General features: G+C 40.9%; 2 protein-coding genes across 5 annotated transcripts in view; one reads left to right on the forward strand and one right to left on the reverse strand.

Annotated features, from left to right (window-relative positions):
- Positions 1-4,058, forward strand: part of CEP83 (centrosomal protein 83) — a 121,974-nt gene extending 117,916 nt beyond the window's left edge. For 2 of the 3 annotated variants that reach the window (XM_057556154.1, XM_057556155.1), the window contains 2 exons: positions 1,638-1,827; positions 2,825-4,058. In XM_057556154.1, coding sequence (XP_057412137.1) covers positions 1,638-1,827; positions 2,825-2,929 — 295 coding nt within the window. In that variant the 3' untranslated portion in view covers positions 2,930-4,058. Of the gene's footprint in view, positions 1-1,637; positions 1,828-2,824 lie in introns of those variants that run through there. The other variant, XR_009009674.1, reaches the window with a different exon arrangement.
- A 380-nt stretch (positions 4,059-4,438) lies between these two features.
- The window catches only part of PLXNC1 (plexin C1), a 305,776-nt gene continuing 291,704 nt past the window's right edge, over positions 4,439-18,510 (reverse strand). For both annotated transcript variants that reach the window (XM_057556153.1, XM_057556152.1), the window contains 8 exons: positions 18,139-18,193; positions 15,670-15,701; positions 15,463-15,570; positions 14,155-14,318; positions 12,210-12,357; positions 8,293-8,433; positions 8,123-8,197; positions 4,439-6,949 (listed from right to left, as the gene is read on the reverse strand). In XM_057556153.1, coding sequence (XP_057412136.1) covers positions 6,845-6,949; positions 8,123-8,197; positions 8,293-8,433; positions 12,210-12,357; positions 14,155-14,318; positions 15,463-15,570; positions 15,670-15,701; positions 18,139-18,193 — 828 coding nt within the window. In that variant the 3' untranslated portion in view covers positions 4,439-6,844. The remainder of the gene's footprint in view (positions 6,950-8,122; positions 8,198-8,292; positions 8,434-12,209; positions 12,358-14,154; positions 14,319-15,462; positions 15,571-15,669; positions 15,702-18,138; positions 18,194-18,510) is intronic.

Raw genomic sequence — 18,510 nt, forward strand, 5'->3', positions numbered from 1 at the left:
TCTTTTCAAATTCAGGTAATTAGTAGTAGTCTTCAGCATTTAGACAGTATCAGACTTTTCTGTAATGGGAATTGCCTGTATAGCAAGCAGTGATGTTTTATAATGTGCACTGGTCTTCTGGGTATAATTATTACCAAAATGTGAACAGTTGTGTTTTTTTTAGAACATCCAAGAGGTTTCTAGACTGTGGAATAAATGCCAACTGTATAATACTCTGTGTTCCAAAGTAAGAAGCCACCAGATTCATTCTAAAACAAAATTCAACTTAATATTTCAAAATTAATGGTTATGGAGGAGGTGTTACCAATTCAAGATTGGGCAGCTATGGCACAGATCGCCTAGAACTTCAAATGGTTTTGAAACTATATTTGATTACTGGTGTGATTGATCGTCAGGAAATTTATGTCCAAAATCTGTGAAGGCCTGAAAAGTGGTTTTTTTATCCATGTCATTTCCCCCTAAAGTTGGGTAGCTTTACCTTTGTCATTAGGTACATTTAAAAAAATTAAATTGGACAATATAAAATTTGCTATATTTGACCATATTTCACGTACAAAAATGGCATTCATAAGATTCAACCTAGGGCTTCCCTGGTGGCGCAGTGTTTAAGAATCTGCCTGCCAATGCAGGGGACACGGGTTCAAGCCCTGGTCCAGGAAGATGCCACATGCTGTGGAGCAACTAAGCCCGTGTGGCACAACTACTGAGGCTGAGTTCTAGAGCCCACGAGCCACAACTACTGAAGCCCGCGACCCTAGAGTCCATGCTCTGCAACAAGAGAATGCACTGCAGTGAGAAGCCCACGTACTGCAATGAAGAGTAGCCCCCACTCGCCGCAACTAGAGAAAGCCCACGTGCAGCAACGAAGACCCAACACAGCCATAAATAAATAGATAGATAGATAGATAAATAAGTTTCCCTTAAAAAAAAAGATTCAACCTAGTATTTTATTTCTATTTGATTCCTGCAGTAAAATAAGGCACCCTTTTGGTTTAAGGAGTCTCCTTTTAGTTTCAGGATTCATGGGTTGGCGGAGTAAAGTGGAAATGAAAGTAAAAGTATCAAAAGATTTTTATTTTTTTTATTTTATTTATTTATTTATTTATGGCTGTGTTGGGTCTTCGTTTCTGTGTGAGAGCTTTCTCTAGTTGCGGCAAGTGGGGACCACTCTTCATCGCGGTGCGCGGGCCTCTCACTATCGTGGCCTCTCCCGTTGCGGAGCACAGGCTCCAGACGCGCAGGCTCAGCAATTGTGGCTCACAGGCTTAGTCGCTCCGCGGCATGTGGGATCTTCCCAGACCAGGGCTCGAACCCGTGTCCCCTGCATTGGCAGGCAGACTCTCAACCACTGCGCCACCAGGGAAGCCCCAAAAGATTTTTAATCTTTGATTAATTGGCAAATAAAACTTTAAAATCAGTTGATAGCCTGCAGGGCCAACAGTAACGCATATAATTAAGATGTCATATCATGTTCCTGTTTATCTTTCTAGATAAACCAAATTTTATGTGTATATCATATATAGATAAATCTTATAATTTAGAAATCCTTCTCTTCCAATTAAAATTACGTTCTGTGACTCATACTGTTCTTCAATAGAATGTAACTGTATTAAACAGAAACACTTTTTCTTTTTAAGACAAAATGTTCCATTTGAAGAATATACAAGGCTTCAAAAAAGACTAAAGGATATACAGAGAAGACATAATGAATTTCGAAGTTTAATTTTGGGTCCTAACATACCTTCAACAGCATCCATCAATCCTGTTAGCTTTCAGTCACCAACTGTGGTTCCAGGCATGGAACTATCCTTTCCTCCTCATATGCAGGTATGAGCATTTATTTTAGGGAAAAAAGTTCGATAAATATTTCCATAAGTTTTCCCCTGTTTAAATAGTTAAAAACCTGAATCTTTACCAAAAAAATCTGCTGAGAGGCATAGTGGATTTGAGTCTATCCTATCCTTTAGTGATGGTGCTAGGAGTAAAGTCTCCTATTGGGCAATTGAAAGGAAGAAGCTTAACTGATAAGTCTTTGAATAACTGTTGAGTTTGTAGTCACTCATACAATACTAATTACTATCAACATTTACGCAAATGTACTGCACCATGTATTTTCCATACAATATTTAATCCTAATGAAAAATGCTTTGAGGGAAGGTATTAGTATTCCCAATTTGCAGATGAGGAAGCTGAGTCAGAGAGGTGAAGTGACTTGACTAAGGTCATAGCTAAGTGAGAGTTGAGTTTCATACCTAAATCTGTATAATTCCAAAACCTGAGTTGGTTCTACTTTATCAGATCCCTGAGATGTTGATGGAATCAAATTGATTGGATGATTTTCAGAAGATGAACTGTTAATAAGCAATGACATTTTGTAATGTTGTAAGCACTGAAGATTTTTAATGTTGTAAGTCACTGAATTGAATCTCAGACGAAGTGCTTTGTTTATATGATAAACTGCTATTAAACTCTCATCACATTAGAAAGTTGCCATATAAGTACACCTGGGCCCTACATTACTATTATCTAATTCACTCCCTGGTGAATTTTACACCTAGAGAGGAACAGACTTTGGGTTTTTGCTGAAGGCTATAGCCAGAGGCAGGAGAGAAGCGAGGACTAGTTGGTAATCTAGACCATGCTGGTGTTCTTAGACTGCTAAAATGGTCATCCTTTTCTTGCCAGATGTTGCAGGCCTGAATAATAGAGGCACTGAGGCCACTGCCTAACAGTTATTTTTCCACCAGTTTTTCTAACAGTCTTTTTTGATGTGCTTTTTCTGTTGTTGTTGTTTTTTTTTTTTTTCTCTTTCTGTGCTTTTAAGGAGGAGCAGCATCAAAGGGAACTCTCTCTACTTCGCAAAAGACTAGAAGAACTAGAAACAACACAAAGAAAACAACTAGAGGAACTTGGATTTCCTGGGGAATGATTTTCTTGGAGAAAAGGCAAATCAAAAGGGATGAAATCAGTGACTCAATAAGGCTTGAAGTTTTAACGTATGTGGTATTTAGATACTTTATTACTGTTTGCCAAAACACTTGAATGTGCCTCAAGAGAAGGTACCAGTACATGATGTATTGAATGAATGTCAGGATTTTAGGGTTATACTAATGATAAGTGAAGCACTAAAGCAGCTTCAGAGATATTTAGGATATTATTGACAACCCTTTGAGAATGTGAAATAAATGAACAAATAAAAGGAACTCATTAGGGAATCAAGTTTTTAAATTATTTTATTAATCTTACTTTGTTGAGTTTTTTGGCATCTTGCCTAAAACATGCCCATCTTGAATTCCCTCTTCCTCTTCTTTGAGATGCTTGGCAATAACAGGGTCAGTGAACATTTTCTGGTTTACTATATATGAGTTATAAACCTCTAGTTCTTGAAAAATGACAATTTTAAAGTTAGTATAAAAAAATAAAGATCTCTAGATATATATTATAAAACACTACCTTTTCTAAAAGCTGTGTGCACATAATTTATTAAAGAGCTTAATAAATATTTTTCTAACTATTGTTTTGTGTTTAATTTTGCTTTAACCATACAGTGTAGAAGATCTCACCAATTTTGGCTTAGTTGGGTTAGGATTGATAGAAAATAACAGAGTACAAATAATTAAATACTGTGGCTGTATAAAACAAGGGCCATTCATTGTAAAACTTGAACCCAGTGGGGTCCCTTTAGAAATATTGCTGGTTTTTAACTTTGCCTCCTACTGTTTTGGATCTATTGGATCTAACCAAACTGTTACAAATGTTTTATTTCTGTGTGTCCCTAAGTATGCCATCATTTGCTTTTTTTTTTTTTTTTATATATTTATTCATTTTTGGCTGCGTTGGCTCTTTGTTGCTGCACGCGGGCTTTCTCTAGTTGCAGGAGCAGGGACTACTGTTCATTGCAGTGCGTGGGCTTCTCATTGCAGTGGCTTCTCTTGTTGTGGAGCACGGACTCTAGGGGTGCAGGCTTCAGTAGTTGTGGTGCATGGGCTTAGTTGCTCCGCAGCATGTGGGATCTTCCCGGACTGGGGCTCGAACCCGTGTCCCCTGCATTGGCAGGTGGATTCTTAACCACTGTGCCACCAGGTAAGTCCCCATTTGCTTTTTCATGTAACATTTTTAAGGCATTCTGCTGGAATAACTTCACGTCAACAAGGCAAAGCTCAAGTCTGCCGGACTCAGTGGAATGTTCATTATCCAGAAGTCTTCACATTCAAAGGTCCAAGTTAATTGATAGTGGAGGCCAGGAGTGAAATTGTGCAGCCTTAACATCATTTAGAAGAAACTAGATTTACTCACTATATATATAGCTGCTAATTTCCAGAGTGTATACAGTGACACTTTGTTTTTGAAAAATAATTAATTTCCATGGAGCCACTCAGAATTTAAAAATCTATTAATTATAACTAGAAAACTTGAAGGAGGAAAAAGACAAAAACAGTCCACAGTTACATCAAAATGTTTATTTTTGGATATAGACATTTAAAACATTCATCTCCAAGAACGGCTTCAATCAGGTATACAATAAGAAATAGACTTTAAATCCCTAATACAGAAAAAGGTAACAGAATTAATTTTTAAATGCTGCTGTAGACACTAGTGTTAGAAAAAGAAAGTTGTTTATAAATGGTTTTGCACCAAAAAAATAGGCAAAGAAACTTGAAAATAGACAATGTTTGCCATTTGTTTCTCTGGTTGCTGTTTAATGTAGACCCAGTGACTGATTGTCTTCAGCACACATCTAATTTGGCCGTTTACTGCTTTTGGCTAATGTGATCCAGATAGTGCTTTTCACTGGAGGATTGACAAACACGCTACATACATTAGTGAGTCTTCACACCACCTCAGTGAGGTAGGTTAGAAATATTATACAGAAATTGAGGCACAAAGAGGTAAGTGACTTGCCCAAAGTTCCCAGCAGCACAGTCCCTGGAAAAGAAGGTAAGTCTCCACACAGGACTCATGTGCCAGAGAGCTGGACAGGGACACCCTCATGTAGCATTTACTGAATACTTAGACAAAGCTGTAACTGATCCTTTGAGATTTCTTAGCATTTCTGTACCCTAAAGAAGGGAAGTCTTCTGGGCAACTCTCCTACCCTTGGCTCTCAGCTCTCCTACTGTTCTCTTGTGAACCCCTTCACATCAAGACTGTAGCAGCCTTAGATGGGGACCAGACCTCTCACCTTTATAAGTAACCTATTTGGTAGTATTTTTGAGGTGTGTCCATTGGACAGATAATGGTCAAAAGCGACAGGATTGGGAAGGTGCCTGTCAGGGCAATAAATGCTTATTTTCTCTGATCAGTTTGTGAGGTGTCACCTCTCACTCTTTACCAGATAGTGAGGAGCAAAAAGAACAGCATTCATTTAAGACAAATTCACATTTAAATCCTGATATCCCATACAGTGTCGGTAAATGATTTTAAGGAATGTGTGATCAATGTTTTATTTGCTACTTGAAAAAATTTCTTTCCTCAATCTGGGATTTGGAGCACCAAGGGTAAAGGTGCCACAAGGAAAGTTTGAGAGTTGCCAATTACACTTTTTACTTCTGGTTTAATAGAAGGAAAACACAGTGGTATTAAAGTTGGTCATGAGCAGCAAAAATTCAGGAATAAAAAATCAGCAATAAAAAGACTACAGTATAACTAGATAGGGAATTCTTTTTAAAAAAGGCATGAATAAAACAGGTTTTTTTTAACTCTTTCTCTTGTGAGGAATACTCTCAAAAAGTACATCATAAGACTAAGATACCAAGTTGTATACTAATATTTTTCAGGCCATGGGCCTCAAATATATATATTCATATATAATACTCCAGTGTGAACAGCAATTTCATGAAATGTAAAATGTATTTTTTTTTTAATCACACACAAGTATTAATAACCACAGGGTTCACCAGAAATCTAAAGCAAGGAGATAGTAATATAGAGATGTAGGATTAGGGGAGTGCGTTACTCTTCCACAGACAATTCTGATCGAAGTGTTGTTTGTTTAGACAGAAATAAGCTACTGATTTCTTTTTTTTTTTTTTTTTTACAATAGCCAACATGTCCACTATCATCAAATACATTTAATGTGAAAAAAATAAAATGAAGAAAACGTACATACTTTAAAGTGTCTGGGTAAAATGATGTTGCATTTAAAGAAGCCTACTCCCTCTCCCTGCTTTAGAGTTCCTTAGTGAAATGGAGGTGAGTTTGATGGAGTACAGTCGGTGACCACTGAAAAACACGAGCCCTTTCAACAATGTTGCAACACTGTTAGTTTTTGGTTTAAAAACACACACACACACACTCACAAATGCTAAGTGTACACACTACCAAATTCTGCGGTCAGCTTTTCCAAGAACTACCGGGGAAAGTTTCAATGCTGCAAGTCCGCAAGGTTGCCCTAACATCCCTACCTTGTTTCCAGATGACTCATTTCACATTTTGTTTTGATCACTGGCAGTGTCCCTTGTCTGCAGAGGTGCAGTGTAGTCACAAGTGCTACACAGCTGTAGTTTTCAAACAAAACCACGTATATATCATTGTGCTTAAGTGGAGACTGTAGTTACAATACTGACCCTTGCTTAGTGGCCCTGTATTCTCTGAACAAGGAGGCTGTTTGTGACAACCACTCCAACTCTATGTACAGAAGCGCTCCCACAGTACACACACAGGCACAGTGCTTGGTATGCTTTCTAAAAGCTGTGCGTGTGCCTTGCTCTCTTAAAAAAGACAGTGCTCAAAGTGGAACCTATGTGCAAACTTAAATAATTAACGACACAGAGTAGCTTAAGCAGCCATTTTGCTCCCAAGTCGTCTGAAGAACTTTACCAGATTAAGCCAGGCCCCAGAGTGCTTACATCCACTTGCATTTCTTCTTTTCATCAAATAAGACTTTTACATGCAAGAGTTGTTTCTGAGCTTCTTCCAGCCCTCGTTCTCTTTCTAGTTTATTTAGAATCTGTTGACAATTAGAACAGTTATATTTTAGATATTGTGGTTTTAGCATTACAATTCTGTTTTTTTTGCATTCCTGATGCTGTGAGTGGTAAAATCTGTATGAAACAGATGCCAACATTTTCTTCAATCATTTACATACTCACTTTGCAAGTTGTTTTGCTAAGTCATTATCACAGGATCAACAACGCTTAGGTTTAAAACAGAAGCTCACAAGAAATACCAAACTATTTGCTTACAAATATGGGGCCAGAATTTCAAGGCCCTGTTTTATGCATTATGTTACAGCCATTCCAAGCACAGCAAGCATTCCTGGGCAGCCAACATGCAGGCAAGTATTTCTTCTTAAATGCAGCAGGCAGGGGCCTCCTGGTCAGAGACGTCTACTTCCCTTCCCTCCCCTCCCCTCCCCTCCCCTCCCCTTCCCTCTTGGGCAGTGTAGTCCCTCCTCTCCCTCCCTTCCCCAGTGCTTCCCTTCTAACCCCTGACCCCTGGAAAGAGGGATGCTTATCATGTTTAAGGAACTCATTGCCTCTACCCTACCTTAGTGCTTCACTTGATCTTCAAGTAGCAAATGGAATTGGTGAGCTATTCTCACCATTGACATGGATAGCCTGTCCCAGCATGACTGAGTGGGGGGAATCAGGGAAGGGGGAATTAACATATTTGGAAACAGCGCATCTGATGACTGTGTCTGTGTGAATTCCCAAAGAAAAAAATCCAGATTAAGGAGGATTAATCATAAAGGAGAATGGTTTATTGAAATAGTTGCTTAAGTTAGAAATATGTCATACTTTAACTACTGAATACAGAATCTAGGCGATTTAACAAGCTTAGCTTTCATTTTAGCAGATTATAACCAAGCATAAGCAGGCCCCTTTTATTAGGACCACTACTTACTCATCAAAGTTAACTGTGCCAGTATGGCTATAGGCCCCATTAACTCAAATGTAAATGGTTGGTCCAAAGGCGAGCAGCATAGTAAAACTATGAGGGGCAGCAGCCGCGTGCAGGGTCTGGCTTGGTGCCAGGATCCCCCATCTCAGCCAGGCTTCCTGGCCTCCCTTTCTGGCCATTTGGGATGCCAGAGCTGTCCTGAGACCTACAGAATGCTTTATAACCAAATTCTGGTGACTGATTCATATCTTATTTTTTTAAATGTTATTCAAAATCTTACCTCATCAAAATATTTTACGATGTATTTGTAGATTTCTGTCAAGGCCACTTCTTCATTAAATTCATTTTCATGTTTCTTAAAGAAATAAAGCCTTGTTGAGAGATTCTGAAATGGCTTTTTTTTTTTTTAAAGAAATATCCAAATCCAGTCTTTTTACTTTGCAACAATACCTTAGATTCCTGAGTTAAGAATTCTTCCATCTCTGAAGATGACAATGGAGGCAAATCCCTGATTGCTTTGTAATAAGACTTGACTTCCTCTTTGTAGGTTGGGATATCCTTGGCATAGAGAAGTTTATTAGTTGGTGCTTCCTGAAAAACAACCACCACCAAAAGAGTTTTTAAAAAACCATGGGGAATTTATAAGAGTACCAGTGTAAGCTGAACCTCCACCACTATTATCTCCTGGTAACAAGGACTCTTCATACAGTAGGCCTTCATAAACGTTGTTGACTGCACGACTGACTGCTATCCAGATAGTTCTGGTGAGTCACTGTTATCTTCAGGCAGATTAAATGCTAATATATTCTGCCTTCCTCTCATAAAAGAACTGAAATTATTATTTTTGCATGATTTTGAGTTACTGTAACAATGGAACTTATTTCAATCATAGTTCATTACTAATAGTTGTAAAAAGCCTGAATTAAAACATTTGCTCTCATCCTCACCCACCAGTGAATTCTGGCATTTATAAAAGGTTTGAGTGTAGGTCTGATTGAGCCCTTTATATAACCATGAACGTGGTAAGTAATTGGCAGTGGCAGATTTTTCTGCTTGTCCCTTCTATTTTCTTAGATCATAAAGATCTTCCAGTGTCCTCAGGAAAGAGCATGGTCATTAGTATTGGTGGCTCTGATGTCTCATTTTGCAAAAATTCCCTGGCAGTTTGAATGTTTTTAAGTAATTTTAACAGTGATATTAAAATTTAAATGAAGATTTGTTTTTAAAAGTTATAATTTTGACAAAATTAATGTAACATCTACTGTCAAAGAAAAATTAATAGTCAATCTAAGAAAGAAATGGAAAAATGTATTCGAGCCAACCTGAGGATTATGACCCAGGAGATAGCCTCTCAGAAAGCTGTGAGCACTGTTTGGAAGAGGTAAGTGGGGGAGGCCTGTATATGTGATTTGAGGGAAGGGGGATGTGCAATCAAATGTACATCTTGGTTGAAGTTTACTGCTATTTGTGAGGAGCAGATATCTTAGAAATGCACTAAAACCATTAACTAAGTATGGGAAGATTCAAGAAACTGAGTTCATAAAATTTTCTCTTGAAAATATCTAACTGAGGGCTAGTTCTGCCAGTTTTCCCAGAGCACAGAATGCCTCATCCTGATCTTTGCCTTGAATTCCTTTCAGGGTGTATTATAGGTCAGTGACTGCAGCGGCTAATGACTTGATTCTTACAGAACTGGATGATGGGCATCATTTTTTATTTTGACCAATGTTGGGGAGGCATTTCATGACCAGGAATGCTCATTCCCAGGTCAGATGAGGATTTCATTGATAGGCCACTCACTGTGCTATTACTGAACGAGGTAGGCCCCATTAACAGGAGCCAAAAGCCTCTGGACCCACCTGTCTTACTAGTCTATTATGGTCCAGGAATGGTCCAGGTTCCCTCCTGTTGCTTCTTCCCACATCTAGAATTACACTATTACAATCAATCATTGATATTTGGCCAATCATTTCAAGTCACCTAGTCATCATGATTCTTATTGGAGGCTCAGTCACACGTTTGGTAATGCAAGAAACAGTAATCTTGTAAAATAGGCAGAACGTAAGTAATACAGGTAGTAGCATTAATCAGGTCATAAGTAAGTATTATTTAACCTAAGAGCTTCCATTAGGTGCAGCCCAGTATCTCCCCAGGTCATCTGACCAGTCTGTTCTGCACATATAAGGAGGGTGGTGGGTCATCGTGACACCTTACAGGATTGAGAAAGGAATGTTATCTTCTAAGGAGTTACACAGCTAGTGACAAGAAGAAAAATTGATCTTTATGGTTCAGTAGGTGTTTCTGCCATTGGGGAGGTCTGGTTAATTCATAAAGCAGGTGCACAATGCACACTAGAAGAGAGGGAGGAGGCCCAAACAAAAATTTGCTTAAATTTTTCTTGTCTTGGAATATGTATTTTTATTGCATCACTCCTCAGGGAAGATAGGTGAGTTAATGATAGGGCCAGTGTCACAGTACATTTTTAAATGTATTGATGGCTTGAATGGCCTATCAATGGCTTGATGAATCATTCTAAAGGATGCCTAGACTGAGATAATTACTGAGATTTTTTTTCACCTGTCAAGTTTAAGTAGAACCCACAACTCATGCAATCACATTCATTCAATAAAGATTTATTTAGCCAGGGACTGTGGGTAGGCATTGAATGAAAAACCAACCAGTACCTGCCCTTAAGAAGCTTACAGTCTATCAGGGAAGACAAACTTACACAGTGCTTACTAAGATACGAGTAACTAGTAGCAGTGTATAGAGCAAAGAAAAGGACCATAGAGTTAGTTAGACATATGCTCTTAAACAAGACTTGTAACCTCTCAGAACATCAATTCCTCATCTATAAAATGAGGGTAATAGTAAGTACTTTATGGGGTTCTTGTGAGGATTAATTGAAATATGCCAGGAACATAGTAAGTAAACAATAACAGCCATTTTTACTATGGATAAGTAACCAGTTACGTGTCTTTCCGTGTATTGCATGCTAGGAAGAACTTTATTGGTCAAAAGAAGAAAGCGCATGGGAAATCCATCAGGGGAACAGTCACAGAGTAGGTATGTTTTAGACTAATCTGATTCTGCAGTTTCTGGTACACATTAGGGAATCATGTTTCTTGAATGAATGAATAAGTAGGGTTTTACTAGACAGAGGGGTTATGAGACAGGAAAGGGATGAGCAAAGGGATGTGAAAACAAGCTCATGGTTAAGTTTGGGAAAACTAAAAGCCATAGCATAGAAGGCAGAAGGATTGGGCAAGAAAACGAGGAGGCCAGAAAAGAGACTTGAAGCCCAGTCAGGAAGGGCCATGTGGCACTGTGAAGATTGTATCTGGTGGGTAATGGTAAGTATTTACAATGTTTAACTAAGCAGGAGCCTGACAAGATCAGAGTTATGTTTTAGAAAGATAACCTGAGACACAGTGAAAGGGGGATGAGGCAGACAGCAGGGGCCAGGACACCAGTTAAGCAGGCAGTTATCCCAGTGGAGAAGGGATGAAGGGATAGGTCAGAGGAGTGAGAAGAAAGGGACAGAAGTGAGTAGTAACCAATGGGAGATAGAGGTGGGAGGAAGAAGGAGTTGAAGGTAATGCCAAGGATTCTACCTTGAGAGACTACGCAATGCTAGGAAAATAAAAGTCAAAAACGGGTTTGGTTTGCGGTGAGTTTGGATTTAGACTAGGAGTCTGAGGCACCTATGACATGTCCTTCACACTTCATTCCAGACACTCTGAACATCCTTCCACCAAAGAGCCAATGCTCAGCATGAAAAAGATTTTCTAAACCCATTAGATACGTAAACTGCTCAGTTTAATATATTTCTGAGTACCTGAATAAGACCAAAACATCTCTTTCAAAGTTTCCTCTGTATTTTTATCTTTTTTTTTTTGCCTTTTAGAGCTTTTGCTCAGCAAAGAAAACCATAGAAAAACAATATTGATTTGATTGTAAACTGACAAACTAGAGGTATTAGAAATCTCAGGCAAGATTTCCTTCCCCATCAGAAATGTGTTGTATTCAAATAGACACTTTTAGGTATATTCAGATGGAATTAATTTAGGCAAATTTCAGTAGTTTCATACTTTGGGTTCATAGTTTATTAGCGCCTGTAGACGATTTTTCTAGGAAACAAAGAAAAACAAAAGGTTTTCACAGGCAGAGTCTGCAGTAGGGTGGAAATAATCTATTTTGGTTTTCACTTAAACTAGATAAAAATAGAAATAAATGAGAGATTTTTTGAAGAAAAGCAAATTTTCAGTGACTATCACTGACTTTCTTTTTAGCTGGTATGGTTTATTATTTGAATATTTACGAGGAAGACAGAAATACGTACAGGAAATCCTAAAGCTGGGCCTTACCTTCCCAAGTTGCTGCTCTGTGAGGGAAAACGCGTCCATGAATGCCTGGGCGATCACTGACAAACAGCCATCTATGTGTGGTGTCTTCTTAATGTCAAAGACAAACTGAGGGTTCTTCAGGATATTTACCCAGAAGCGAAGAGGGAGGCTGTTCCAAGAGAGAGAAAACTCTCTTCAAATACAGCCATTCATATGAGGCAGATGCTCTGTTTATCACAGTTTGTAAACGGGTGTTTTTGTCCTTGTCATTGAAGTATGCAAGTCTGCTTTGCCAAATATACCAAGCAACAGATGGCAGCATCACTCAGAACAAGAAAGGGTTAAACTGTCAGAGCTACTGAAAGGGAGGACTGGAGAAGTCTGAAAGTGGCCCTTGACAAGACAAGAATGTTCTCCACAAAAAGTTCCAGATTATATTAAATAATGGTTACCAATGAGAGCATCTCATCAGATCTCTAGAACCTGACCTCTTCTCACCCCCTCTAAGTGCTACACCCTGGCCTAAGCCACTGTCATCTCTCACCTAGATTATTACCCCCCAGTTCCCAACAGTTAATTCTCCCACAGGTACTAGCAATTCTCTTAACTCAGAATCAGGTCCTGTGTCTCCTCTGTTCAAAACCCTCTGTGGCTCTCCATCCCTCTCTGGAGAAAACCCCTGCATGATCTAGGCCTGGGCCCTCATCTACTACTATTCACCTTACTCGCCCCAACTCCACTGGCCTCGTCGCTCCTCTTCATGCATACCAGGCAGGCTTGTGCCTCAGGACTTTTTGCTTTTGTCCGTCTTTCTGAAACGGTCTTGCCCCAGACGGTCTCATGGTTTGTGCCCTCTTTGAAGACCTGATCCAAATGTCATCTCCTGAGGCCTCTGACCACCCTATCCTGTCTCTATCCTTTTTTCCCCACTCTGTGCACTGCACTAATCGACTTCTAATATACCACAATTTACCTGTTAAAATGCAAGCGCTGTAAGAACACGGATTTCTGTCTGTTTGTTACTGTCTCTCCAACACCTAACAGTACTTGGTATACAGTCGGTACTCAGATATTTGCATATGAACTTGGAAGTCATTCAGAGTCCTGTGGCCTAGCTAATTCCCTCCATCATAGGGGCTGCTGGGCCTCTCAGTAGCTCTCCTGTCCTGACTAGTGCCCCTGCTCGTGTGCTACTGTCTTCACAGTGAAATTGTCGCGTGCAGCACCGGAGCTTGGTGTGGGAGAAGCAGGGCCTGGGAAGGAGAGGCTAGAACAAAGGGAGGGAGGGAGCCAGAGTAGAGAGCTAGGATAGACCTGGAGCTTTTAACACTTATTTAAAATGGTCTGGCTAACCCCAGTGCTTAGAAGGGCTTGAGGTTGCACTGAGAAGTTCTATTACATCATAACTAACTCTCATTCACCTCATGCACAGAGTATTTCAATTGGAGGTAATGAGCTATGTTTCTTTACTGAGAAGAAATTTTAATTTGGATGCCTTGCCTCAGCTTAAGGTAAAGTATTAAAAAACAAAACAAAATACAACCCTTTGACTAATTCTCATGGCATTTGATCAAATAAAAGGAGAAATTTCTACACAAAATGGACAGCTTGGAAACCGCAAAGAGTAATTCTCTGAGGGACAAATTTAAGAGTCTTCTCTAATTGAAAATTGTAGGATAAAACCACAAAATATTAATTTCTCATCTTTTACTGGTCAAGCTAAACTTGTTTAAAGATAATAGAGTTTATTTTCTTTGTCCTAAAGACTAGGAGTCTCAGCACAGGAATGGTTTTGTTTATTGTTTAAAAATAGTAACAGCAAGAAACTGCTTTGACATGATAGCTTACCAAGCCAAAAAACTCTAAGATAGGGATAAATGAATCCTTCTGTAACCATCCATGCCTTTCTTTTAAAGATTCTGACCCAGGTTTTTGAAAACAGTAATCACCTACTGTTCGTTCCCACCTGTTTGTTTTCCAAATATGTACAACATCAGGATCTGTGATTTTTTTGCTTTCAGCCTGGGCATCCAAAAAGTCAAAAAAGTATTTTATAGCAAACGGGGCTCTGCTGTTGGGTAAACTCCAAATGCTTCTAAAAAGTTTTTCGAGCACAGAGTGAATTGCCACCTGAAAGACAGAGCACATCAGACCTGGAAGATTAAAAAAATAGGGTGGTGGTTTTGAAAACACGATGAAAAATGAAATCTGAGTTACAAAACAGAGAAAAACAAGCTGAAGAGAAAGTATGTAAAATCGTCAAATGAGGCCAACACTCACAGTATTAGACAAAGGTCCTGAAAATCCATGCCCAGGTTTAGATCTGCTTCATAAGCTTCTTGCTGATAACGCTGTTTAGTCAACAGGGAGGCTATCTTAGACATCTCTAGCAGTTGAAATGTAAGTTGGAGGTCTGTATACATAAACCAAGAAGCCCCAGACCTTTGGCTTTTATTATGTTCAGCCTAGAAAAACTCAAGTGATGTTGCTCGGTTCCCAGAACTTTTCCTGTTGCATATATTTCCATCATAGGGTTTTATCGTGTACTTTCCAAAGCATTTGAGTGTTTTACTAAAACCAAATAGGCAGAGCTCTGTCGGACAGATGAGAAAATCAAGAGGCTCTGGCTGTCCTCTACCCACTAAACAAATCTAAGCTCCAAGCAGATGCTCTGCTATAATCTGAAGAAGCATGCCCATCAGAAGACTAGGGCCAGGTGTAGATAATAGCATTTACATTGCTAGTCATTTCAGAAAAAAAAAAAAAAAAGGATCACCACAGACTTCCGTTAATCCCACTAAAAGCCAGATAAAGTAAAATTTGCTCCCAATTTGGTATTCCATGGGCTTTCATATCTGACACTTTTATATGTGAACAGAATTCTTAATTTTAAAATGACCTCCCCCCTCTTCATTTTATTTGCAATTCAAAGAGGGAGTTTTATTGCTCACCTATAATAACAAGTAAACAAAAAGGAATAATTATGCCGTCCACTTAAAAATATAACAATAGTGCAATGGTGGGTAAAGGGACTGGGAACAATATTAAATCCCTGACTGAAGATGTTATGGTGGAAATTTGTAAAGTGCTTTATCTTTGCAGTTTGTAAAAACAGAAGAAGGGGGTAGGAAGTGTTTACAATTTAAACTTTCATTTTGCTTTGCTAGAAGGCACAAGGGATTTGTAGCATTTTCACACTTCGGTGGAAATTAAGTCAAACACATCATACACCCCCAAGGTAGCCGTAAAAGCGCTCCCAGAACAGTAAGTTTACCTTGGTCGACAGCAGCTTTGTCAGATACATTTCTTTTACTTTGAACTTGTGCTTCCCTCGATGTCTCTTTCCCTGCACATCTTGGAATGCTTCCGAATCTGGTAAAATCTAAAGGGAAGACAGAGTAGAAGAAGCGTTACCCAAGGAGACCGTTCGTGCTGCAGAAGGCGTCCGATTCAGCAGGAGCACAAGAAAGCCTGAACTCACCAAATGGCAGTGGTCTTCTGAGTATTCCACATCTGAACGCCCCAGAAAGAGGGAGAGAAACAGTCCATTAAAACAACAGCCACGGTAACTGGCCTTCTCATAAGATGCCCCATTTGTGCTATAAACAGAAGAGGTTACTTGAGCCCTCCTACTTGAGCTCTTCATAGCTACACTTCCCCCCCTGCTGTGTCTTAAGACCTTAAGAACAGTATGAAGACAGGATGGGCCAGGGGCTGGGGTGGGAAGCAGGTTCCCTGTCCCTGGAACAGAGGCTGACCGATCACCTGAGGGTGGGGTAGGAGAGGTTCAGGTCAGCTAGAGCTGGGGCACCTGTGTGCCAGGGGCTACTAGGCAAACAGCGATGAATAAGACAGACCTAGCTCTCAGCTAATGGAGCTCACATCCTAGCCAATGAGAGAGACTTACTGATTACACAATTAATTATTTAATTAATACCCTTGTGATAAGGACCATGGAGAAGAAGAATATGCTAGGAAAGTATCTAACAAGAGACGAACCTAGCCTGGGAGGTTCTCTGAGGAAGGGATGTCGGGACTGAACCTAAATGAATGGATAATGAGCCAGGCCAATGGGGGAGGGGAATGGGTACAAAGGCCCTGCGGTGGGAGGGAAGGCGACCCCTTCTAGGATCTGAGAGAAGGGCAGCAAGGCAGAGGTCATAGAGCAGGTGGGAGAGCAGCACAGAGTGAGGACAGTCTGGGAAGAAACGAGGTTGTGAAGGGAGTGGCAAATGCAGGGAAGGGAAGGATTAAAGCACTTGGTTTTTCGTTTTGAAGATGAGAGACTAGAATACCTCGACATGCTTGTGGAAAAATACAGTAGCGGGGGAGGGAAAGCAAGTGCAGGTGAGAGGAGAGATCACCGGTGGCAGTGTCGTAGGAATGCTCAGAAGGTTGGAAAGGATGGTGGGATCCAAAGCCCAGGTGAGAGACAGGTCTTGCTGGGAGGAAGGGCAGCCCTGGAACGTCAGGGGAGCGAGGAGGAGGGAATGGCAGACGCAGGGAGGGAGGGTTAGTGCACGTTGTTGAGGGAATTCTGATTTCTGTTTTCTCTGTGAAGCACTGGGTGAAGTCATGTGCTGATAGGGGAGCAGTGGGGGTCAGAGCTTCAAGGAGAGAAGGTGGGATTATGGAGAACACAGTCGGTTGCCTCGAGAAGCAGAAGCACGGGGGGAACAGGCTACGTGGAGCGTCCTGGTCAAGACAGCAATTTACTGTGACTCCAACTGTGCTGGCGTGGGCCTTTCCCCTGTGACTGCCCAGCTGTAGGGTCAGGAAAGGTGAGAAGTTCGGTTCATCCAGGGCTGGGCTGGGACTTTCACAGAGTGGGTGATGAAAGGACAGAGGGGCAGGGGTTTGGAGGGTTAGGAGAGTGATCCAGTGTCCACCGGATTGGACAGGGAGGAAGCAGAGGTGTTGTTGACTGCCTCGAAGTCCCATGAAGTGATCCAAATGCAAGATCTCCAAATAACAAGCTCTCAAAAGACCAGTCATTAAAGCCTACAGTACACAGCTCTTGCACTTATTACAGCACAAGGACACCAATCCCCCTAGACCAGAAGGATAGCCGCCCTCTGCAAGGTGGTTTCTCACTATAGCCTGACGTAATGATGGATGGGGGAATGTGTGTGGGGGGGCGGGGCGGGGTTCCCCAAGGGGTGTCCTACAACCTACCAAGTTATCCTATTTAATTGGGAGCCCCGCATTCTTCGTTTGCACTCACCAGGTGTTGGGACCTACCAGGCTGCTCCTAGCACTGAATCCAGGAATCAGAAAGCCCCACCTCCAGCTGTGTGTGTGAACAGGTCCTGTTGGTGAGGCCCAGAACCTTTCTGGGGGCTGAGGACTGACTGTCTTGGCGTGGATATAATTTCTCTGGAGACAACCCTGGACCCTGGACCTAGGGATTTTCTCAAGGCACTGTCACAGTGTTTTCCTGCCCCGAGGCTGGCGGGGAGGTAGAAGAGAGTTTAGAGACTGGCCTAGTAACTTCTCCACAAAGCTCCCTCTGTAGTTGGTCTGTCACTAGGAGATTTCGGCTAAGTGAATTATCTTGTTTGTTCAGAGCTTCCAGGGCTGTGTGATAATCTGCAGGCTTCCCTCAGCTTGCCAGGGGGATCCCCTCGGTTAGCCCCCATCCTACTGAGGAGTTGGAAAAGAGTTATACAATGGCTAAGATTCTGCCCTGAGCTTAGGGTGCTTAATGACAGCAACTTCCTCAGTGTCGGGCAGCTGGGGCAACCACTGTTCACAGTTTCCTGTCCCCCTCTTTGCAGGGTTCACATTCTTGGGACCAGAAACAGATCGAAACGGCTTTCCTCCACTCTCTCAGAGAAGTACCTGGCAACAACTCAATCTCATCTTTGTGACAGTACATCCAAGAGAGGCAAAACGTGATACTTTATAAAGTGGGGTGAGAACAAAAGGTTAACAGCATTATGTCTGTTACCTGAAGTAAAATTTGCTATCTTCTTAAAGACTTTTATAGTGGATCCATTTGATATCTGAAAGCAAAGATAAAAAATAGATGAGTTTTCAAAATTTAATGTATTTCTCACCTTTACCAAGGAATTAGATATCTGGGTGGATCTTATATTCTCTCACTTATTCAATCAAATATTTATTAAGAATTCCTATGTTTTGGGCACTGGAGGCTGGGGCTATAATGATGAGCAAGACACTCCCTCTGCCCTCAAAGAGTCTGCGGTCCTGTGAAGGTGGCAGACAAGGCCATGAGATGCGGGGAGGCAAGTGCTCAAAGGATGCTGTGGGGCCAACAGGAGGCGGGCCAGCCCTGGACCAGGGGAGGACCCAGCTGTGC

This window comes from Balaenoptera acutorostrata, chromosome 11 (genome assembly GCF_949987535.1).
Source record: "Balaenoptera acutorostrata chromosome 11, mBalAcu1.1, whole genome shotgun sequence".
Classification (NCBI taxonomy): Eukaryota; Metazoa; Chordata; class Mammalia; order Artiodactyla; family Balaenopteridae; genus Balaenoptera; species Balaenoptera acutorostrata.